The 24,995-nt window shown below is 48.6% G+C and overlaps 1 protein-coding gene across 1 annotated transcript in view; it reads left to right on the top strand.

Moving 5' to 3' along the window:
* The window catches only part of Pik3ap1 (phosphoinositide-3-kinase adaptor protein 1), a 126,113-nt gene that overhangs the window by 92,477 nt on the left and 8,641 nt on the right, over nucleotides 1–24,995 (top strand). The window contains exons 11-17 of the mRNA XM_026781333.1: nucleotides 3,689–3,883; nucleotides 8,092–8,157; nucleotides 9,599–9,804; nucleotides 12,114–12,186; nucleotides 18,694–18,849; nucleotides 23,737–23,807; nucleotides 24,844–24,962. Of these exons, the coding sequence (XP_026637134.1) occupies nucleotides 3,689–3,883; nucleotides 8,092–8,157; nucleotides 9,599–9,804; nucleotides 12,114–12,186; nucleotides 18,694–18,849; nucleotides 23,737–23,807; nucleotides 24,844–24,962 (886 nt within the window). The remainder of the gene's footprint in view (nucleotides 1–3,688; nucleotides 3,884–8,091; nucleotides 8,158–9,598; nucleotides 9,805–12,113; nucleotides 12,187–18,693; nucleotides 18,850–23,736; nucleotides 23,808–24,843; nucleotides 24,963–24,995) is intronic.

Raw genomic sequence — 24,995 nt, 5'->3', positions numbered from 1 at the left:
TTAGGGCAAATTACCCTCAAGTTAGGCTGCTCTCTGTAACCTGCTCAAGACTCCAGGATAATGGGATGAGGACATTGTCTCTCGCTTCCTGACACACACAGGTATTTAGTGCGTGCCGGTGGAGTTGAGCTTGCCGTCCCCCCGCCCTGGCAGTGGCTCCCACATCTCAGTGTGCCCCACATCCACCTGGCATGCTTTCGAAGGCACAGGCTCACCAATGTGGGAATCAGCTGGTCTAGGGGTTCAGGAGGTCTCGATGGGACTCAGGAGTCCTCTTCCTTTCCAGTTCTAGGTGACACTGCTACTGCTTTGCCATCGAGTCACTGTGAAAGCCTTGGCTGCAAAACAGCTCTTTCTGATTTTTGTTTTTTAAATCTTTAACAGCAGGACCCCCTTTCATTCCCTGCTGTGCCCACCTGTTGCTGTGCTATAGTTGCTTACTATTGTAAAAGTAATACATAACGATAATAAAAATTCAAATGACACAAAAAGCATGCACACACATACACACATACATATACACACATGCACAAATAGACAAGACTATGTAGACCTGTCTGGTCTGGCATTCACAATGTAATCCAGGCTAGCCTTAAGTGAATGGCAGTTCTCCTGCCTTTGTCTCCCACCTGCAGGTGTGAGTCACCACATCTGGCCCTAAAAGTTAAAGCAATGAGAAAAGTGGCTCTCTCTCACCCTAGAGTCTCTGAGTTTCTCTGGATGCATTAATATTGGATACCCGTGTCTTCTTTCATGTTTAGTTTATGTCATGCCAGCACAACATTAACTTTTCCGCAGGCACTTGGACATCCGCTTATGTTAGCCAGTGTTCAGCTCTGTGCTTTCGTGAGCCTCAGTGCAGGGAATGCCTTTGTTGCATGTAACATCTCTGCACACGTTTGGGAGCACACATGCCGTGAAGCGCCAGAACAGAATCCCTGGGTCTCGGGGAGTAGGTCTTACGATCTTGGTAGTGTCATGTGACTCAGTGGTCTGAGCTCACATAGGTTCCAGGAGTTATGAATGGGTCCAGAATACTGTTTTCATGCAAAATATTGCACAGATATTCACCTACACCGCAGATAAAACTGGACTCATTCTCAGTCTCTACTCAGCCTCTCATTTCTACCCGGTGTGATTCCGGAAGCATTTCTTAGCCTTCTGCAGCTCTGAGGAATTAGGGGTGGGGGCTACAGACTGACGCATGTGAGGGACACTTCTGTCCCTTCGGAGGTGTGGGTGTGAGGGTAAGGACAAGTGGCCCAGGCCCAGCTCTGAAGGCCTGTCCTTCATGCCACTCGTGTGACCTTCAGCCAGTCAGTAGTAAGTTATAAAGAGTTCTAGGCAGGATTAACTCTCTGCCCCCAGTGAAATATGGAGCCTGGCACAGGGCGATGTCTGGCACACATCAGCCGTCTGTTTAAATCATTAGTTAATGACATTAAATGGCACAATTGGATCATGATGGGAGAGGCTGAGATACGGGTCAGAATTCATCCTCTCAGGGACCCAACAGCACAGACCGAGGTCCTCTGAGGTGTCCTTTGGCTGTGGGTAGCACGTGTCCTGTCAACTGGCTCTCTTTGGCTTCTCTAGTATATTTTGTTTCTAGGGAACCTGGCGGCTAGGGTAGGACAGCACATTTTCCCTGAAAATCGTATCTATTTGGGCAGCAGGAGCCAAGAGATTGGTTATGATTATCTGGAGGCGCTGTCAGATGGGGGAGGAGGTCACAAAACCCTAACAATGCACAGCTTTCCAACAACGCCTTCCTCACAAATGCCCGTCTGTGGACAGATGTTGCTAAGGGAGGAATTCTATTTATACCACTTCTGCACAAGTCTGCCCTCTCTCGCCGTCTGAAGCCACGAAGCTTTCTTCTTCTGCAGAAGACAGGACTGCCTCTTGTTCTGATAATGCAGCAGCTCTGAGCTTTCACTGGGGCTCCCCAGAGTCTGCCCAGCCCAGACTACTGGGAGGGAAGGCAGACTCACCACAGGGAGGCTCAAATCTGAGACATGGCTCTCTGCTTGGCCCACATTTACCCAGAGTTCATCCATCGCTCTATTCCAAGGGTGTGACTGAACACATACAGTGTGGAAAGCCGGAGTTTGCTTCTAGGACAATATGGGGTGCAGGGTTGGGGCCTCCCCTTTGCATCAGACAGACTAGGGAGGGAGAAAGGTAGGGAGCCCAACCCACCAATATAATAAGTTCCCATCACAGCAGGGCCCTAGAGCTAAGGAATGAAACACAGAGAGAGCATAAGTAGCAGTTCAGCTTAAACTGGGAGGTCAATGGGGCCTCTCTAGGAAGGTCACAGTGTGGCTGAGACTGTGCCAGCCTGGCCTGGCACAAGGTAGCATGAAGGAGATTCCGAGCAGAGGAAACTACCTTCCCAAAGCAGGATAAAAAACTGAGGCAAAGCCAACTGTTTAGAGTCAGTGGAAAACACGTGTTCTGAGAGCCACTGTTGCCCTGCGGGGTGGTTGGCAGCTCTCCCAGGATACTTCCCTTAGTTGCAGCCCTTCCCAGAGTTCTGCCCTCCCCTTGTGCAAAAGGCTGAGATAAGCAGGCACACAGAAACCTTTTTCTTAAGGCCAGAGCCTAGGAACTTGTGTTTTCTTTTTCTTTTTCCTCTTTTTTTTTTTTTGAACTCATGTTTTCTAATTAGTTGGGACCAACCTGGCCAATCCCCTGGACGCAGGACACCAAGAAACAAAGGTGACCTCTCTGAAGCTCAGCAAAGATGTAATGGAAACACAGAAGTCCCAGTAAATCACCGCATTGTGACCCTCACAGGAAGGAGACCCAAAGTCAAGTTTTATATCTCAAGCAGGCATTTGAGAAGAATTTGTTTTGATTGAGTGGTGTCAATCAAAGAAGCAAAACTTTATAGAGAACATGGGATTGTGGGGTGCTAGTGGGCAGGAAGGGCAGATCTTTACAGAGAACGTGGGGTTGTAGGGTGCTGGTGGTCAGGAAGGGGGAGGCAATCATCTGACCTCAGTGGTTTTGCTTAGTGGGGAACAGTGTGCAGTTGTGAGAGAAACAGATAGTGGGAAGAAGGGTCGTTCCAGGGATAGCATCCCCGGGTACCAGACTGGCTTCTGGGCTCTTTGGACAAGTTATTTAAATACTCAAAGGTTCAGTTTTTTTTTTTTATCATATGCAAACTGTGGTTACTGGTAGCAGCAACTCCACAGCGTTTTTGTAAACTAGATGCAGTCATCACTCAGGAAATGCACCCAGAACCGTGCTCAGCAAGGAGGAACCACATTTTATAGTCGTTGTGGGGAGCACAAGGGAGTGGTCAGTGGTGAGGAGCCAGGGCATTGTCTCACTGTTGCCCCATTATCAGGAAGTGGTTCTGGGAGTGCTCAGGCCTGGGAGTGGGGGTGCTTTCTCTCCCTTAGTTATACTAAGGTGAACAACAGAATCGTAGTTGTGAAAGTAAAGCAGCCGAACCCATGCTGCTGTCCTGGACTGAGTGGGTGGCAGATGAAGGAGACCTTGGTGCCCTCCTCATTGCTTTCATGGGTTCTGAGCAAATGGTGCAGGAGACGTCTCAAGGGAAGCCTCTGCCACAGAATGTTACTTTGGTAACATGAACACTCACTTGGTCTTAGACCTGCAGTCCTGCAATTTCCCAGACCACTGTATTGAATCACCTCTCTCTGTGTTGTAGGTAACAGCATGAAACCAGCCAGTTTGGTGAGAGAGCAGTACCATGCCCACCGGGAGGATATTTATCACACTGTGGATGAAGATGAGACCTTTTCTGTGGACCTGGCTAACAGGCCTCCTGTTCCCGTGCCCAGGCCAGAGGCCAGTGCTCCTGGCCTTCACCCACTGCCCGACAACAAGCCATACATTTCTAAAGGCAAGTGTGTGTGGAGGCCTGAAACTGTGAGCCTATTTTCCCCTTGTCTGAAGGTCAGAGAGTTTGAGGTTGTTCAAAGTCGTTAACAATAGTGTGGCTATATACTATGTCCTAGGGTGTGGTTACTTGATGTTTTGGATATTAAGAAGATCCATACAGGTAGATCAATTTTTACCCTGACTGAAGGTCAGAGAATTCAAACATACTTCTGCTCCCTCTTTTAAATTAGGAGATTTGACCTAGGGAGTGGCTGCCTTCGGGATAGTTGATCTAGGGTAGGTTCACTGCAGAAACAACAGAATGCTTTTCTTATGAATTAATGACTTGATGTCTAAAGTATTGAAGCAAGTAACTGTTCTAGAAGTCTTCTGTATCATGTTAAGACAGTCTTTTGTCTTCCTCTCCTTTTTTTTTTAAGATTTTATTTATTTATTATGTATACAGTATTCTGCCTCCATGTATCCCTGCAGGCCAGAAGAGGGCACCAGATCTCATTACAGATGGTTGTGAGCCATCATATGGTTGCTGGGAATTGAACTCAGGTCCTCTGGAAGAGCAGGCAGTCCTCTTAACCATTGAACCAACTCTCCAGCCCCCTCTTCCTCTCCTTTTTGTATTGGGGTGTAAAAGTATATGGAAATTAAACACGGGCAAAATTTCAGTATTCACTGGAACTCCCTCCCGGTACTATCCTATATTTCTGTTTTATTTTTTTTTTTACTCGTGTCTTCGTACTCTTTACTTATTTTTCTAATCCCCATGCCCTACCCTGATAAGTGGTATACCTGTCGAAGCAAGGTTCCCGACAAGTGTGGCGAGGGATAGTGCTCAGTAGGAACTTCCTGGTTCCCTGGTCAGCAGCACTGCTTGTCTTCTGGATGGTCTCCAGCCAGGGTCATAGGTCATACGTCAGGACAAACTCTGGAGTTAGGCCAGGGGCAGTTCAGTGCTGCCATCCTGGTAGCGTTCGTGTGCAATTGTAAGGACAGAGGCACATGAGAAACTAGTACATTGTTATCTCATAACTTGTTCTATAATCACTATTAATCATTTTAATGGCTGGCACTTGTTGAAATCTATTAGGGACATTCTTTGCATTTAATCTTTAAAATAACCTATTAGGTAAGGGCCCCTGATCCCCATTTTATGGATGGGAAATGCAGGCGCAAGAGGTCAGGCACCACACAACAGTGCCAGGGCTTGGGCCCGGGGACCCTGACTCCACAGTGGATGCTGAGCTACTATCTCAGGCTAACTGCTTACTGATGTTAGTAAAAGGTGGAAAGAATTTAGTGTGACTTCTTCATTATTGTTCATCAGTGAGAGACGGAAGGCTTTGCGGCTGCACTTCGGGACTTGATTATATTAACATGCTTTTACGTTCCGTGTGAGCAAAACTGCAAGCTCTGTGCTTGCTCCTGACCGCTCATCCATTTTTAATAGCACGTATTGTGGAAGATGAGACCTGGGGAGGTCTTAAAGAGGCCAGGGAACTCCCTGCAGAGCCGCGGGTAACTTGGCTTGGGACACCCAGATAAAATGCAGGATGCCCGGTTCACTCTGAATTGCAAACAAGCAGCAAATACATTGTTAAAATTTATTTATTTTTATTTCATGTAAATTAGCGTTTTGCCTGCATGTATGTGTGTCTGCGTGAGGGTGTCAGGTCCTCTGGAACTGGGGTTACAGATAGTTGTGAGCTGCCTTGTGGGTGCTGGGAATTGAACCCAGGTCCTCTGGAAGAGCTGTCAGTGCTCTTAAACCACTGAACCATCTCCATCCCTGCGAATACATTTCTTAATGTATCTATGTCCCAAGTAGTTACCTCCTTTGGCTTTAATTTTTTCTCAGTCTAGCAACCCTAAGTTAGTTGCACCACAACTGTGGATGTTCTGTGTCACTAAGATTTGCTGTGTCCTTGGGCACGTCTCCTTTAGCATATCCACTGGATATTACCCACTGCCTGGCTCCCCCCACACTGCTGTGTCTTTTCCTGAGGGCGTTCTCCAGCATGTGGCCCTCCATTGCCATCTTTTGGGGTAGGCTGAAAACCCCGGGGAATTATTATAGATGGACACTGCTCAAGGCTTGAATGACCCAGTGTGCTTGCTGTCTTGTGGGGGCTCTGAACTGCACACTGTGCATCCACCCGGCTGTGGTATTTTGCTTGCTAGTCCACCATGTACCGTTTCACCCGCTTCCTCTCTCACGTCGGTCACCTCCTATCATAGTTGCCTTCTCATTGCGGTGACAAAATATCTAACAAGAAGAGGCTGCTGTTTGCTCACAGGTCAGGGGTGCCGGCACATCATGGTGGGGAAGACAGAGCAGCAAGAACGGCGCTAGCTGCAGCGGCAGGCATGGGAAGTAGCTGGTCATATGGAGTCTGCGGTCAGGGAGCAGAGAGACGTGGTCTACCAGCTCGGCTCTGTTTTCTCTTCTTATTCAGTATGGGACACCAGCCCGTGGGATGGTGCTGCCCACGTTTATGGGGCATCCCTCTGCTGATGTGGGATTCTGGAAATGCCCTCATGGACACACCTAGACTCTAAATCTAGCCAGGTGGACAGTGAAGGGTAACGACCATACTTCCCAGACAGAGTGCTAGCCGTCAAATCCTCGTCTCAGGGACAGCTTCCGAGCCCACAGATGTACTGTGGTAATTCCTAAGTGGGAGAAAAAGGTGGCAACTTATTGCAGAGAGGCAGTGGAGCTGGGACCGTAGGCCACAAGGTGACAATAGGGGCAGTGGCTTGGAGTAGGTTCACCTCTAACTTCTGGTTGCACATCATAGGACACGGGATATGTCACTTTACCCATTTTGGCTTCGGTTTCCTTACCTAGAAATGGTCATGAGAAGTGACGCTACCCTGCTACAGTGGTTATGAGGGTCAGATGAAACACTGCATTAGGAAGCACTTAAAGCCAAGGGTGCATGATCGTGTGTGCCCGACGATGTTTAAGCGCTTTCTATGCGCTAGCCCTCAGTTCCCATGGCAACCCCATGCAGGTGTTGTTTCTGGTCTTCATTCTACATATAAGAAACAGACGATGGAGAAAGTCAAGCTTCTCATCCAAGATCACGTGACACATGAGTGGCAGAGCAGGGATTTTAGCTGGGGAAGCCTCCTTCAGATCCCAGGGAGCTATGAGATGACCTTGTCATCCTACCACTTACAAAGGGTTTCACTTTTCATACTCCTCTGTTGTCCTATGCCTGTTCCTCGTGAGTGGCTTCATCTTGCTTTCCCTGGAAGGACACATTTTACTTGTTCTACCAGATAGAGTTCTGCCTTATCATAGATGGGCCTGCCCGGTGGTAGGCGCTTCCTTCTGTTCTCTAGCGGCAGGCCTTCGCAGATGCTTCTGTTTGGGATCCTGGCACACATCCTCCCCCCTCCATAGCATTTTCCCTCCCTCCACTTCCTTCTTCCCTTCCCTGTGTGTAGTTTATGCTGGTGCATGTGTTTGTGCCGCTGCCTTTGGCCGGAGGCCCGAGTTTGATGCTGGGTAGCACTCCTCAGTTGTTCCAGCATATTTTTGTGAGAGAGCATCTCTCACTGAGCTCGGGGCTCACCAATTCAGCTATTGGCCAGCAAGATCCAGGAATGTGCTTGTCTCCACCTCTCCAGTGCTGGGATTGACAATGTGGGATACCATACCCAGCAGGTGTGTGGGTGCTGGGGACCTCAGGCCTGGACAGCAAATACTCTACTAACTTAAGCATTTCTCCAGACCCTCCTCCTCCTCCTTCTTCTTCTTCTTCTTTTTTTTTTTTTTTTTTTTTTTTTTTTTTTTTTTTTTTTTGAGACAGGGTTTCTCTGTGTAGCTCTGGCTGTACTGGAACTCACTATGTAGACCACACAGGTTTCGAACTCAGAGATCTGCCTGCCTCTGGCTCCCAAATGCATGTCCACTACCACATGCCTTACCCTTTCCTTTAACAATCTGAGACATAGTGCTGATGCCCTCTGGCTGGCTTTGTCTTTAATCTGGAGAACCTGTGCATCTGCCCTGTCTTTTTGACACTCTCTGCTCTCTCTCACTCTTTTCTTCCAGAAATATGTGTACAATGGTCATGACCAAATGATTATGACTTGTTTTGCACAAGGTTATTTTTTGTAAATGCATACAGTTTCATAAATGTAGGACAGAGCCCCTGAGAAGGAGATATTTCGCCTTCACTCATAATATTCTTTCTTTCACAGTTTTTGCAGAAAAAAGTCAGGAGCGTCCTGGGAATTTCTATGTTTCTTCGGAGAACATCAGAGAAGGTAAACCAGAGCTTGTCCTGAACGTCCCCCGTAGGAACTGAACTTGAAGGAATACTCCTGTAACAAGGCTGGCCGTGTGTGGCAGTGGCAGTCACGTCGAGAGATCTCACCGGTAGCTCAGGAAGACTGCATGAGTATCTCTTACTGGAGGCAAAGGAGAAGGGGGAGAGACAGCGGTACCCTAGATTACTGTACAAACTGACCCCACAGAGGGCACTAATACACAAATGCCCGTGTAGAACCGGAGAATTGAGGCTGCTGCGAAGAGCCTGGCAGTGGGCCCAGCACCAAGCCTTCACCTGTGGCTCAGCCCTCTTGTCTTTTACTAGTCCCACTGTGCTTTGACTCAACTCTCATTAAAGTTACTTTCTTGTTGTTGGATGACAACCAGGACATTCAGTTTTCTCAAAGACCTTTTAAGGAAGTTTGAAAGGAGCCGAGAACTCCCTGTAACTCTTGAGCCGTCTCCTGCTGGGCATAGGCATTCAGTACCACCCTGCATAAGAATCTTTAGAAGAGCGGCCCCAGCCGAGTCTAAGCACTCAGCGGCATTCCCGAAAGACAGTAGTTACATGAGAGATCTGGAACACACTACATGAACTGAGACATAAGATGTCATGTTGTCCTCCCATGTCCCAGTGCCCCCATTGTGTCTGCAAGTAGTTCATTCCCCCAAGGAACCGTGGAGTCGCAGCCTAGAGAGGGGCTGGTTGGCTTCCGACCTCGGAAGTGGACAACTGTCCTTCAGTCATAATGAAATAGAGGTTGGCATGGAACAACCCAAGGACAGCCTGCTGGGACTGAGCTCCTAATTTATACCAGTGCCCCTGGACCTGGGTGGCAGTTCCATTGGCATTTGTGTCCATCAGTCCTCAACCACTGTTCAGAGACAGGGCTGGGAGAAGTTCCCTGCCTGGACCCTTTCTGTATACTGATCTGTTCTGGGAATGGATTTATGTCTAAAGCTCTAATTCTCAATAGAGAGCATTTTGCCCTCCCTTCCATAGATGACATTTAGCAATATTTGGGGACATTTTGCATCTCCAAATCCAAGGAAAGTCACCCAGTAGGCGGTGGGCAGAGATGCTGCTCATTGCTCTCTAATGCACAGAACAGGCCCTCACAGTGAAGAGTTGTTTACCCCAAAATATCAGCAGTCTCTGGGCAGAGAAATGCTGGATTAGACGCCTTCACAGTCAAAGTTCAGTGTGGTCGGCAGACTTTGCCCCTCCCTCCCGTGTTATGGCTCTGTCTGCTTTACTCCAATAGTTTTGAAATTATTAGCAACTTCCCTACCCCCATCTTGGTTCCACATGTCATTGTTTCTTCTGGCTGTGGCAGACTGTTCCTTGGAGCCTGTGCCCACCATCATTACCGTCACCTCTCAGGTCTGCTTTTCCCAACTGGGAGTTTTCACGCCGACTTCTGCCGTTCTTTTCAGAGCCACCTGTGAGGCCATGGAGGGACAGGCCCCCATCAAGCATCTACGACCCATTTGCTGGGATGAAAACACCAGGCCAGCGGCAGCTCATCACCCTGCAGGAGCAGGTGAAGCTAGGCATCGTCAATGTGGATGAGGCCGTACTGCACTTTAAAGAGTGGCAACTCAATCAGAAGAAACGATCTGAGTCCTTCCGCTTCCAGCAGGTAGCCAGTTCTGTCTACAACCGTGGGGTTGTTTCTCATACACACACACACACACACACACACACACACACACACACACACACACACACACACAGTTCAGCGGAAGAGACAGCTGCAGCTGCCACGTATGTCACCGTCACTGGATGGCTGGATCTGTGAACATTGTTCGAGTATTCTTGTCGGGGCTGTGCTTATGAGTCCTTGTCTGGAACTCCTGGCTAAAAGCTTTCCAGGGCCTGAGGTCAGGAACAAATGTCCCTACACACCCCAATTCTGCCTCTGCATTGCTGCTGTCTGCACGTGGCCTTTACCTCTGCTTGCTCTCTCTGCTCTTCAGGGTCCCGTTTTTCCTCCCTCATAGTTGATCGTCACTCTTTAGGACACGAAGAAAACTTGGAAAGATCCCAAGAAATATGATGAAATGAACACCGCAAGCTTCAGAGTCTAAATATCTTGAGTTAAAATCAATTTGTCTGTCTGTCTGTCTGTCTCCCCCCCCCCCCTCACACACACTCTGCATTTCTCTACATACCTTGAAAATACAAAGGCACAGATCTGTAAAATGCCAAATACCCTGTCTCAGGGACAACCCTCTAGGGGGAGCTCATATGAGAAGATTAGGGTGCACAGCAGACTCTTGGTTTATCTGTAGGGTTTGAAGATTGCTGTTGTTTTGAGACAAGGTTTCACTCTATAGTCTCGGCTGCATCCTACAGTGCGGAACCCAGGACTCCAGGCCCTTTCATTCAGGGACCTTAGAACCACTGCCGCCCTGAGCAAAGGCTACCCTGGCCCAACAGGTTTTGTTTTTTGCTTGTTTGTTTTTTACCTCCTCTCTAAGTCCTATGACCATGTGTCAAAGCAGACACAAGCTCTCTTGGGAGATGGTAGCCCAGGATAAGTTCCTGTTCTATCACTCACATCTGAATGACAGGGACCTGCTGTGCCTCAATTTTCCCACCTCTGAAATGCGAAGGGAAATGGGGAGAGTGTAAGCAGGGCAAGCCCTTCACATGCCTGGTGAAGACTGAATGCCAGCCTTCTCCCTGTGTCTATAGCCAAATAGCCTCTTCCCCGCACACAGATGTGTTCATTCCTGGGCCATGCTGGGGTTCATGTTCACAACGGTAGAAAGCCCCAGCCGATGGAAGTCCGTGTAACCTCCTCTGTTTGGGTTGAGTTGGCTGCTCCTGGGGCACTCAACTTTATTTCCCTTTGCTTCTGTCTGTTCCTCTGTCCCCTTCATCCCTGTCCTTGTGAGTGGGGACACTGCCCAGGTTCTCTCTAGCTCTTTCTTTGTACAGACAACACTTGAGTCTGCCTCTGGTTCCAATTGCAACCATCAGCTTGGCATGTTCTCCCGAGGCGTCTTTCCATTCCCCTAGCCATGTTCCTCTGTTGGCCCTGTTGCCTGCCTCAGGCCAGCTACCTGGTCCGTAGATGGCTCTCCTTGCTCCACCTCTAGATCATCAGAACTTCATTGCGATGGTCATCTTACAGCTTCCTCTGTCCCCCTCATGCTTCCTGGACAAGGTTCAGTGTCTTTCGCCCACAGTTGCAGACCAACCAGCCCTCCCAGTCTGGCTTCCTGTGGCTCCCTCCTATCCACCTGCTGCTTCAGTCAAAATGTTTAGACATTTCCCCAGGGTACTACTGTGTGCTCAGATTCCTAATTTCTCTGGAATGCCCAGGCACTGTTGCTGGGGGCCAACTTAAGATAGAAACAAATCTTGACCTTTGTGTATCCAGTCAACATTTATCGAACCACTACAGCAGCCCAAGATTGAATTATAGAAAGTTACAAGACCTGGTCTTTGGAAAGTCCAGTGTCCCCGAAGAGACAGGGTACATATTGCACGCATACTCATATATGCAAGGCAGTGTAGCCCAAGTGCCACATGATTGATATGGACAGGACTAGAGCCTGGGGTCACCTGGGGAAGCTTGGCCCAGGCCTGGGACAGAGTTATAGAAATTAGGGCCCCTCAAGGACTGAGGAGAGAGCACAGTCAGAGGCGGGGATGAGTTCAAGTCTGTGAGCATGTCGGGCGGGGTTGGCTGTGAGGTGTAGGTGAAGGAGGGCGGTGCACGCTAAGGCTGAGAGTGGGGCTGGGCCTCTGAAAGCGCACTCTGCTGGAGGAAAAAAAGGCACGTTACAGGCACAAAGACTTGAGTTTCTCCGGGGGCCATCTTGAAATGTGACTGTAGAGTGCTAGCCCCTGCATAGGACATAACATAAGAACGGAATTCTAATGTTCAAAAGGCACCACTCTGCTGGATACTTAAACAACAAATAAACTATTTTCCAGGAAAATCTTAAAAGACTAAGAGACAGCATCACCCGAAGACAGAGAGAGAAGCAAAAAATGGGAAAGCATTCAGGTAGGTGGCTCCCCAGTGCCTGCATCACTGGGGGTTCCCAGTGCGCTGCATCACTGGGGGTGGCTGTTGCTGCTGTCCTTGACTATCTCTTCTTCTGTGGCCCGAGTAGACAGACTGCTTGCCCAGGAGAGAATGGATGGTTAGAGCCCCCTCCCACCCGAAGAGGATGGTCATCATTTCTACCTTGGCTCCAAGCTTGGCAATTAGGAAAGCATTGGAGCCAACAGAGTGAGAAACCGCACTCCCGTGAGAGTGGGCAACCTCTACCACGAGCGTCTGAGGCCAATATGCAATGATAAGGGCATGTGTGCTATTGCGTGTGCTGTGGATGGGCTCTTCTGTCCCCTTCTAACCCCCATGACACCAGTCATGTGTCACCAAGCACCCTGAGCAAGGACCTGCCTTCTGCAGGTTGGGCCTCTATGCTCTACTCTAGCCAATCTTTTGTCAAGAGGAGCAGGGAAGAAAGGTTCCTGTAGGAGCCCCCTTATGAGCAGAACTAAGCAAAATCAGCCCTACTTGCATGTTAGCTGCCGTCAGTTGGCCTCTCATGAGGCTGGACATTTCCCCTACAGTTTCCTTGCTCGGGCCTCTTCCTCTGCACCTGCGTTGTCATAACTGGACTGGGGGTCTCCTCCTAGCAGCCCCTTCTCCTAGAAGGCTCTGGGCCACTGTAGGCTTTTGTATTGTGTCCTCACTCAGTACATCTGGAGAGCCTGTTGTCCCTGGTATGTCTCTTTTCTGTCCTAACTGCTGTTACCTTATTTATTCATTCCTAGGATTCTGGCTCCAAGGTGCAGTCTAAATTTGGCAATTTTCCCTATGCCATGGCTGTAGCCAAGCCACCGCCATCTCTTGGAGCTGGTGCTTAGCTTCTCCACTTGTCTCCACCCTTGTCCATGCTCCCCCCTCTACAGTTCATCCTCCCATCTAGAGCCAGTGCCTTCTATAAATAGAGGATCATATGGCTCGGTGCAATGGCAAATAACTTTCTTTCTTTTTTTTATTGAAAAAAAAATTTTCCACCTCCTCCCAGCCTCCCATTTCTCTCCCCCTCCCCTCACTCTTCTCCCCCTCCCTCTCCAGTCCAAAGAGCAGTCAGGGTTCCCTGCCCTGTGGAAAGTCCAAGGTCCTCCCCGCTCCGTCCTTGTCTAGGAAGGTGAACATCCAAACTGGCTAGGCTCCCACAAAGCCAGAACATGAAGTAGGATCAAAACCCAGTGCCATTGTCCTTGGCTTCTCAGCAGCACTCATTGTCCGCCATATTCAGAGAGTCCGGTTTTATCCCATGCTTTTTCAGTCATAGTCCAGCTGGCCTTGGTGAGCTCCCAATAGATCAGCCCCACTGTCTCCGTGGGTGGGTGCATCCCTTGTGGTCCTGACTTCTTTGCTCATCTTCTCCCTCCTTCTGTTCCTCATTGGGACATTGGGAGCTCAGTCCAGTGCTCCAGTATGGGTCTCTGTCTCTATCTCCATCCATCGCAAATAACTTTAATCCTGGTGTTTTATGGAACAGAGACAGATAGATCTCTGTGAGTTTGAGACCAGTTTGTCTATACAGTGACATCCTATCACAAAAGACTAATTAATTATTTTTTAAAACAATAAATCACTAAGGGCTAGAAGGATGGCCCAGCGGTTAAGTTTGTGTTGCTTTTTTAGAAGATCTAAGTTTGGTCTCTAGCATCTATATTGAGTGGTTCACAACCACCTGTAACTCCAACTCCAAGGGATCTGTTGCCCTCTTCTGGCCGCTATGGGGAACTGTACTCATGTACACATTACCCTCAAGACACATAATTTAAAATAGCAGTAATAATGTCAAAAATAAAATATCAGAGGATGCCTCCCCCCCGCTCTAAGCACTCCAGGGGTTCCTGTCCCACTTAGAGGAAAAGCAGACTCTCTGTTGTGGCCTCCAAGGCCCCATATTATGTGACCTCTGTACTCTTTCTCCACAAGCTCCAGACCCCCCACCCAGGGCCCCAGCCTGAGCATTAATAACCCCCTCGTGTTGCTCTAACAGCCAAGCACAGGTCTTCCCTAGGCCTTTGCACCTGGTGCTTGCTGCTGTCCTCCTCATCTCTGACGGCTGCCTCCGTTCATCCAGCAAAGAGGCTCCTCTGCCATTTTTTCAGGTGAACCCCTACACCTTGCTTTTTGCTTTCTCGTTTTCCCTCTGCCCCTGTAGCATGGACCGGGATTTCCTTAGTCTTCTGTTCTGGTCCTGGACCAGCATCTATCCCTGCTCTTACCATAAGTTCCACAATGGCAGGAACATGCGTGTCAGTCTGCAGCACAGTCCTGCTGATGGAGCTCAGGACGTCTGTGCTGGGATGAGAGGTTCAGCCAAACGTCTGCTAACACCAGCCATTCCACACAGCCACCAGGAATCAGCACCCAGCTCGAGAAGAAACCCACCATCTACCGTGTGTGATCCGCTAGTTTGTGGGCTAGTTGTCTTTTTACTTATGCAGGCGTGGTTTTCCCATGATGCCTAGCACAGTGTTTTTCCCAAAGTAGTTGGCATAGAGAATATTCACAATTTTGACCATGTCAGAAAGAGGGGTCAGGGAGCTTATCCGAGCACTTCTATTTGAAAGTTTGGATTTTTACTGTATCCCCCACCTCCATCCCAGGCTCACGTCTGCCCTCCTGCTGCAGAGAAGAACAGAGCTGAAAGGGTGGAAAGTCAGGCTTGGGATCTGCAGTCGCCCGGGCTCAGAAAATAGGACTCTAGGTGGCAAAGGACTGAAGCGCTTCTGAAAAGTAGAGCATGTGTGTCCAAAGACGGGTGCACCGAGGAAGTGAAACTTGTTAAGCTTTTAAACACAAGCCATACTGGCCTGCGATTGGTCGGTGGTCCCAGTGTCCAAAGGCAGGGAGGGTACAGTGGTGGGGCTCACATGCGCTCAGGGGTCAGTGGATCAGCTCAAGAATGGAGACTTCTGGGTCTCCTTAAAGCTTTCTTCCCCCGGGCTCCATCTGGTGTCACTGGGGATTGGACAAGTTTGGAGTTGGAATTCTGTATAGTGCTTTGAGACTACAGGCAAAATATTTTTCCTCCCTGAGCCATAGTCTTAGCCTGGAAAGTGGGAAGTTAACAGGGCTGTTGCAATGGGCAAGAAGTATGGGTGCAGCCTGTGCCCAGCACAGGCCCGGGAGTCCACGGAGGCCGCACATAGGGACTCATGTCCTCTGGAACCAAGCCCTCCAGAGTAAGTGCTCCGGGCTGGGACTTGTCCAGCCCAAAGGTCATACGTTTTTAAATATTTTCCTGAGTTCAGTCTGAGCACAGTGGCACACACCTGTAATCCCAGCTCTTGGAAGGTTTAATCAGGAAGATCACAGTTCTAGACCAGCCTGGGCTATATTCCAGGGCCCCACAAAGTTCACCCAAGGCCAATTAGGCTTCTAAATAATGGCTTCCGCCCACTGCTACCTATAGTCTAAACCAGAATGATCAATGTGTGAAGAAGCATGGCCAGATTCCCCCTTTCCGGATCAAAATTCATGGAATTTTTCTTGGGGAGGGCTAATAATTTTCACTATTTCTCTGTCAGTGACTATAATTAGTGCCATTACTATGAAAAGATTAAACCATGTTATCTTTGGAAATTGTGTTAGCTAACGTTCCTTTATTATAACTGAGATAATCAAGTTATAAATAAAAAAAAAAAGGCCTAGAGCCATTGAGATGACTCAGTGGCTAAAAGGCCCTTATTGCTAAGTCTGGTGACCTAAGTTTGATCCTCGGGACCCACATAACGGGAGGAGAGAACTAAGTCTCTCGGGTTGTCATCTTAACTTCACTGGCATGGCACACACATCCACCCTCTGCCCCTCATAAATAAATAAAAAAATGGCTTTCGAGACAGGGTTTCTCTGTGTAGCCCTGGCTGTCCTAGAACTCTCTCTGTAGACCAGGCTAGTCTCAAATTCAGAAATCTGTTTGCCTCTGTCCCCCAAAGGCATGTACCACCACTGCTCAGCAAAATCTAATTTTTTTAAAGAGCAAAACAAAATTGTCTCCCAGCTGGGAAAAGAAACAGAAAAGGGATAAGGCTGGGGTCTCATTTCCCCTTCAAGGGCAGCCTCCAATAATCTAAAGACCTCTCCCTGGCTCTGCCTTTGAAAGCTTCCACCACCTCACAGTAGCGCCATTGTGGGACCAGTCCCTTAGTACGAGGGCCTTTAAGGGACATTCCAGGTCCAATTCAAACAGATGCGGAAGAATGGCTCAGGGTGGCAGGGAGTCCCTCTGGGGAGGATGTATGGCCTAGCTGTCCAAGAGTATCCTTGCTTTTAATTTTTATTGCGATGGAATATAAATAGCAGGGCTGGAGAGGTGGATCAAGGGTCAAGAACACTTGCTGTTCTTGCCTGGGACCAGGTGGTTTCTGGAACCTGCCTGATAGCTCACCATTATTCTTAACTCCAGTACAGGCTGTAACTAGTTCTAGGCGGATGAGTGGCACTTCCGTCTGCAAGACCTTTTCTAAGAATGTAACTCAGATTTGGAAACTCCAGTTACTTTAGAAAATAGCTATCATTTTTCCTTAATTGGGGTTGGAACACCAAGGACCAAGGATCCTTGAAAACAGACCCTGCATTCATATCTTCAGCCCCAGGGAGCAGCTCTGCCCTTTGTAGCCCACGGAGTTGATGGCACAGGAAATCAGCTCTAAACACGCAGCTTGTCTGATGCTGTGGCCCCGCAGGAAAGCAGTCAATATTTGTGATCTGGGTGTGTCCTGGGAGGCAGAGACAGCTGAGGCCCCGGAAACTGGGTTCTGCTCCTTGTGCTATTGCTGAATCACTTCTGTATGTGGGGCCATTGCTTTACCCAGTGTGACTCAGTTTCCTCACAGGATTATAACCGCCTACTGAACGGAAAAGTCCCAACCCATAAAGGAAGTAATAACGCAGGCGAATGTGCTTCAGAAAGCTAGCAATAATCGTGAAGACTCTTCCTGACTTTGTACCTTCAGGCAAAGAGTGCAGGTGTTCTAGAAACTTCTAGCCTGGCCTGAGTTTTTGAACCTTTGATCTCTGACTTTTTTTTTTCTTCCTGTGTGCCTTACTTTCCTTCTTACAGAACTGTGGGGGTGGAAAATTACCACCTTAAAGTTAGTTAGTCAGACTGGAAACCTTAAGAAGTCTTAAAGTGATTTTTTTCCCCTGTAAATAAAAGCTGAGAAGGAAAGGAAAGCATGATATATCTACGCGGGCTCCGAGACTCACGATTCACCCCGTGAACACAGGCCTTGGCAGTGCTCGGCGCCCAGGGCAGTGAGCATGGGCAGGGTTTCCTTTGCGGTGCAACCAGGGAGGCTGGGACTGGAAACCCTCCCCGTTCCACGAAGGAGCTGGCTGTTACTAGACCCCTGGTTTACCCCTAGATCCAGTTTCTCTAGCATGAGAAAGACCAGGGCCTGTGGAGACCAGCAATCTACACTAACGATGTTCTCACAGGCTGTTCACTGTGTCCCGTCGACCCTTCCCTCACACTGTCCTTCATACTGTTCTAGCTTATTCCTTAGCTTTCTCGGTGGCCGGGTCTCTGCCTTTGGCACGAGGAGTCACCTCTGAATTTCCTAGACACTTGTCCCATGGAAGAACAGAGGGATGAACTTAAGGAGGTGAACCTGGAGGGGAGCACAGGTCCCAAAGCGTGTTCCCGTGGCTTCCCTCCCACCCTGCCTCACACCCCTCACTTGCCTGAGTTATTTATGTTCCCAGGACCCTGGGGTGGAAATCTCAGCAGGGTTAAAGACAAACCAGTAGCAGAGCCCAGGGTCAGCCCTGAGCTGGGTACAGGCTGTGCCTTCACCACGAGTCAGTCTCAGAAGTCAGTCTTTCTCTGCGTGGAGGACTTTGGTCCCACACTCCTTGGGCCACTGTTGTCCGGGTCGGTTGGCCATCCCATACCCTCTCACCTGTCATCCATAACAAATTCAGGGAGCAAGAGGCCACTGGACTCCAGAGCCAGGGTTCACATCCCAGTTTGGGCCTTCCATCCGTGTACTGGGGGTGCAGCTTCCCTCTTCTGTGCCTTCATTTCTTCTGGGAACGATAACAGTGGTGCTAGGTTCTTGGGTTTTATGAGGATTCCATCGACTAAGACTGTGGGAACTCTTTGAGCTGGTGCACAGGGTGACTTCCTGCCATCAGTGGAGTTCGTGATCCCCTCCTTAGACAGGGCTCTTGTTCAGAGAGGGTGGCTGTGTACAGCTAAATGGTGGGGCTAGGAGCCCAAGCCTTTCCTAAGTGTCTCCTCTTTCTACTCTCAGAGGTGGAAGAGCTCTTCTGCCCATTTCTCACGCTCTGCCATCCTTTCCTTCTTCTGGGCCACACTGGATTCTGTGGCTTTTCAGTGCTGACGTGGGACAAGACTCCAGGGTCTCTCTCGTACGCTCCCCCAGGCCCAGGCCCAGGAGACAGGTGGCCATGAAAGACATTTAGCAGTGCAGCCTGCCTGAAGCTCTTTCTTCCTTCTGATTCCAGATCTGGAGATCACAGTCCCAATCCGGCATTCACAACACCTGCCTGGAAAAGTGGAGTTTGGAGTATATGAGAGCGGCCCCAGGAAGAGTGTGTTTCCCCCGAGGACGGAGCTGAGGCGTGGAGACTGGAAAACCGACAGCACATCGAGCACAGCAAGTAAGCGGCATGCCAGAGGCGCCTCAGTACCACCCTGCTCACTGGCACGGCAGGCTCTGGCAAACACGCTTTGTTTGTTTGGTTGCTTGGTTTTGGTTTTCCAAGACAGGATTTCTCTGTGTAGCCCTGGTTGTCCTGGAACTCACTCTGTAGACCAGGCTGGCCTCGAACTCACAGAGATCCACCCGCCTCTGCCTCCTGAGCACTGGGATTAAAGGTGTGTACCACCACAGCCCGGCTTGGCAAATACTCTTAGGAGCCCGAGATCTCAACGGAGACCTGATTTGGTTTTGAGAGGTGTGGAGTGTGGAGACTAGTTGGCCTGTGGCATTTGCCCAATGGTGTGATAATTCTTAGAGTGCTTTCTTTCTATAAATAGCGGAACCTAGTGATGGTGGGGAGATGCAGCCCACACTGTTTCTCACATCCCTTCATCTTCTGCTTTTCTCTCTTGCTTTATAATAATTCTTAATGTTGATTGGGCATTTACCAAAAGTAAATTGTCTTCATTGATCATTTCATGACCACAGAACCTCTATGATGTAGATTCATGGCCTCTTCTTGCCGAGGAAGAAGTGTTCAGGCTTAGGGCCTTGTCCCAGGTTGTATCTAATAAAGCCGAGCAGGGCTGGGGTTTGAACTCCGTCTGGAGCCAAGCCAGGACTCCTCACCGCGGCTCCTGCTTCCTCCCCAGCTGTGCTAAGGGGCGGCTAAGGGCATCTCATCAGCGCTGTGGACAACAATGGACTCAAATCTGAGAAGTCCAACTTCTGCGCGGGTGGTTTAGGTTCTAGTTAGGACACATCTTTGTTTTGGTGAAGAAGCATGAATGGAAGTCTGATTGTGGCAGACGAGGCCTGGTGTGCGGGCTTCCGGCTGGGGACACTGTTTCTGCATCTTGGGCAGCATTTGCTGACATGTTGGCTTCCCTGTATCCAAACAACTGCAAAGATGATGAGAGAGGCAGAAGTATACTTATGACTCGGGTCTCCTTGGAAGCCAGGCAGAGCATCCACCGATGAATGCAGGATAACGGACTACCCAAACCTCTTGTGGTCTTTTTTACAGCACAGCCTTCTTGAGAATTTACTGTGTATTCTGGGTCTGTTTCCCAGAAAAACTTATCTGTCTGTACCCCTCCACATACAGATCACACACATGCACACATATCCACAAATACTTATTACGCATGCACACATGCACGATTTTGCTCACCAAGGACACAGGTCAAGCAAGACTCCTTACTGTATAGATTTTTCCCAGACAGGGAATTCTTTTGCTTAAGGTTAAACAGCCATGTGACAGGAGAAGTCAGCTTGTCCTCTTTCCTTAATATTCCTCACACCTGTGGAAACACCTCCAAAGCTTATCATGTGATGACTTGGGAATGTAGGCTGAACAAGAAGAAAATTTCCCCACACATAATGGGGGCAGGAATGTATACCCAAAGATTGCCTCTGCCAAAGGCAACTTGAGCATTCTGAGAATTCTGCTATCAGAGGCAGGAGAGAGCTCCCCAGGGATCACAGGCTGCAGAAGAAACTAGAGGCAAGTGGCACTTTTCTCGAGCACACGAGAGAGGGGGGATGTGCCAGAACCTTCTCTGGTGGGGCCTCTGCTTCCCATAGGAAAGGGAACCATAGTTGGAAAATCGTAAAGACAAATATAAAGTGCTTGTTTTGTCTGTTGGGTTTTTGGGGTTTTTTTGGGGGGGGGTGCCTGGTGTGAAGTGTTGTAATTGGAAAGTTGTTCTCTGTGTGTTTTACTTTGGGGTAGCCTACAGTGTGGACCAGGTGGACCAAGTAAATTGTTGCCTAGAAATGGCTAGCTCGTGGGGCTAGGAAATGCTATTTAATGCCAGACCAAGGCCTTACGCTCTTCATTGTGGCTGCAGATCAGGGCTGGTTCTTGTTCTAGTTTCCGCTATGTAACAAACCATGACAAAACCTAGTTGCTTGGAATACAACCATTGATTTACACCCGATCTCACAACGTGGGTACAGCTAGAAGGTGTGACTTGTGTCTTCCCCATGTTTAGTGAGCAAGGGTCACTCAGATGACTGCACTCGGCTGGGGCATCCAGGATGGCCTCGTGTTCTCTGAGACCTTCCTCCACATGGCCTTTAACCGAACTGCCTGAACCTTTTACTTGGCGAGGGAATTTGGGAAGGGAGGACAAGAGGACTGCGAGAGCCTTTGAGAGCTTTGGGTTTTGTCATATGTACTGATGTTGATTCTAAAGCAGTTGGATGGCTGAGTCTGGAGTGCACACAGAGGCATGAGTGCTCGTGGGGTGATGGCTGTCACTAAAGACTAGTATAGTGCCTTAAAATTAAAGATGATGAGGACACCAACTTCTACCAGACAGTTGCTCTTTGCCAACCCCATGATAAGTATATCCCTCTGTGACCTCATTCATCCAAGACAGTAAGTAAAGCTTGTAGTATCTAGGTAACAGCTAGGGGCTGGAAAACGTGCCTTGAGTCTTCTGGCAACTAACTGAGCAGAGGGTCCAGAAATCATATCCAGATCTAACCATGCTAGTACCCAGGGAAGCATCACCTTCTGGTAGAGCTAGTTTGTTGGCAGGGAGGGAGAGTGGGGAAAACCAGACTAGAGCCCTTTACCCTGGAGTCACACCCTGTGAGCATCATTATTTTTATGATGGCATAGCTGTTATCTCTTGGAATCTACAGAAAGACAGTTACAGGTTAAACCTAGTTATAACTAAGTAATTAAGCCCCAGTAATTAGTGCTATATTTAAAGGAACAAAAGCTTGATTGTGGAACACTCAACAGCATTCTTGTAGATTATCTGGCCCGAGGGTCATATGGCCATTTTTTTCCCTCCCACTTGTGCATTCACTGGAGACAGAAAGATGAAGAGAACCAGATTGTATCTTTATGGACTTGTAATAGAGGAAAGCCCATGACTAACACAAGGTAGATACTAGTCTGAGCCTTCTTCAAGTGACCAAGATGTGGCACTGTCTCCCTCCCCCTGACATGAGAGCAGAGTATGGGGCCAAGACCAGAGAATGCTACCAACTGTGTAGCCCAGGGAACTATGGGTCAGTCATGACCCCAGAGGGAAAATAATACCAGGGGGCTAAGGTTTAGGGTCAGACATTGTGGTTACAGGTTTAGGAATGCCAAGGGTAGTGGAGTTGATGGGTGTGAATTTCCAGTCATGGAGCCAGTGCCTGGGACATCTTTCACTTCTTGCTGACGGAGAACGTGCAGGGCACTGTGAGGTTCGCTGTGGGACTGTGAGAGACATAATCACTGACGTGTGGACACCCAGACACAAGCATGGCGACCCAGGAGCTCAGAGATTGCTTTGGTAGGGAAATCTGGAGAGTTTTGGTAGCGCTTATTCCCAGCATGAGTTCTGAGGAGGTGTGAACCTTGGGGCAGCAGCTGGCTGAAGGAGAGGAAGAAATGACATTTTGGTGGGTAAGTTGGGTTATGAGTGTAAATCGAATAGAGAGAGGCTGGGCCATGTTTTCCCAGTGAACAAACCAAATCCCCTGGGTTAGAGAACTATCTTGCCAGATTTAAAAATCTGCCTTGAGGTCTAGAGAGGTGGCTCGGTGATGTTGAGTACTTGATGCTCTTCTCGAGGATCAGGGTTCAATTCCCAGCACCCGCATGGTGGTTCCTAACCATCCATAACTTCAGTTCCACCCTCTTCTGACCTTGAGAGCACCAGGCACACATACACATATAATGCAGATGAAACACACATAAAATAAAATGAATAAATCTAATCTAAAATGTTTTTCAATCTGGGGCAGGAAAGATGGTTCTTCAATTAATAGCACTCAGTACTCCTGTAGAGGACCCAGGCTCAGTTCCTAGCACCCATGCGACAGTTCACAACCATCTCTAACTTCATTTTTAAGGGACCTGACACCCTCCTCTGGCTTCTGTGGACACCAGGCATGCACATGGTACATAGACATGCAAGCAGACAAACACACTCATAAAATAAAAATAAATATTTTAAAAAAAGTCTGCCTCAAATAACACACACTTGTAAGCTCAACATTTGGGAAACTGAAACAGGAGGATGGCCACAAGTTCAGGGCCAACCTGGTCTACATACATAGCAAGCTCCAGACCAGCCATGGGCTAGGTAATGAGATTCTACCTCAAGACACAATTTTAAAATTCATCTTCTTAGTTCTACCTGAGTTCACACTAGCTATCACATTGGATAACACACATTTCTAGAAAGTCCTATGGACTAGTGCTGTTTTAATGATGCAAGGAATGAAGTTCTAACCGAAAAGGTTTTCACACAGAATTCCTACTACGAGCATGCATTATACTTTTGAGTCTGTACTGTATATTTCTGTTTTGGAGTTCTGGGGATTGGACCCAGGACCTTGTACATCCACAGCTATGGCTTTTGTTTGGTATTGGCATGTAATCTCTTATTCGAAGGTGCATCTGTGTCCTACAACACACCCCTGCCCTGTGATTTCTAATTAAGCAGCAAGACCAGCTTGCAGATTTTGAGCAACGGAGACCCTGAGTGCCTCTGCTGCCATGCCTGTCAGATCAAAGTGCTAATATCAAATAGGATTTTCAGAGGGATTAAATGGCAATCATGCTTTCGAAAGCACTCCGTGTGCAGTAAATCCTGGGTAAATGGTAGCTATTAAGCCCAAAGTGGCCATCAGAATGCAATCCATTTTGCGTGATGCTGACAGAAAAACTGAACTCTAATGAAACGGCTTAAGGTGACTACACTCTGAAGACTCTTGTCTTCGCGGTTTATGTACTGTTTCTATTGCTATAAGTAACGTAGGGCCAGAGTTCTGCCTTTTGTTTCCTCCTGGGAGAATCCACAGTCCAGCTGATGCTGTTTCTGCCCTTTAGGCAGCGCGAGTAACCGATCGAGTACACGGAGTCTCCTCAGCGTGAGCAGTGGCATGGAGGGCGACAATGAGGTGAGATGGGGGTCTTTTTATCACAAGAGAAAGCTCCCACGGGGAGGGAAGCCACACACGAAAGGTCACACGTTATCTGAAACAATGCAGGATGGGCAGATCCAGAGAGATGGTGTGAGGGTTGGTGGCTGGCAGAGCCGGAGGGTGAGGGGCACAGGAAGAACTGTTTGATGACTTTGGGGTTTTCTTTGCAGCTGAGGAAAATGGTTTGAAATTAGATAGAAGGTGGTGGCTCCATAAAGCTACAAATGCACCAAGGTCATCTTGTTTTGTAATGGTTGACCTCGTGGCTATATGAATTTTGCCTCAGTATAAAGGAAGAAAAGGGTAATGGGGCGCATAAATAGAGATAGACAAATCTACCCAAACTACTTTAGCTGGAAGTGGGGTGTCTGCAGGAAGGAGTTGTCTGAATTGAGGGTTCCAGGGGAAGCATCGTGCTGTGTCTAGATCATGAGCCTGTGTTGTGCTGTATGGAGCCATGGGATAGTCCTTTATGTCCCAGAGTCCAGGGTATCTGTCTCCGATTTCATCCCTCTCTCTCTACCCTGGCCTCTCCTGCATTTTCACATGGATGGTGGCATGGTCTCCGGACAGACAGGCATCTCCTGAGCTGAGAGGTTCAGCTGCTCTCGGGGAGGCCACATTTCAAGTTGGTCCATTGGTGTCAGTGTCTGTCCTGACCTGGTTTGAACCCAAGGGGTCATGTGAGTCACCACTCACCCTGAAGACTCAGGAGAATGGGTCTTAGGGAGAGCACTCCTGTAAACTTGCAGGTGGTTTTAGCAGACCGAGTATAAGACAGCTCTCATATTTGGAGAAGCTAGGATTTTGAGTTTAGGCAATTCGTGATAACCTGGGTAAAATGGTGTTCCTAGACTACACCAGAAGGATGTGGAAAACTGTCATTGGCACTAGGCTGGCTCCTGTTTGGGAACAACCTAACAATGGTGAGGGCTATCTCATGGTGCCTAGCTATGTATGTTCATGCGTCTTGTGTAACAGTCACCTTTGTTTCTCATCTTGCATGCTATAGGATAATGAAGTCCCTGAAATTACTCGAAGTCGTAGCCCAGGTCCTACCCAAGTGGACGGAGCACCAGTTGTGACCCTTGAGAGACCCCCCAGGGTGCCTCCTCGAGCCGCTTCACAGAGGTAATGTTGAAGTAGATGTGAATATTTCTTCTC

This window comes from Microtus ochrogaster, chromosome 8 (assembly GCF_000317375.1).
Source record: "Microtus ochrogaster isolate Prairie Vole_2 chromosome 8, MicOch1.0, whole genome shotgun sequence".
NCBI lineage: Eukaryota > Metazoa > Chordata > Mammalia > Rodentia > Cricetidae > Microtus > Microtus ochrogaster.
This window is presented reverse-complemented; position numbering and strand designations above follow the sequence as displayed.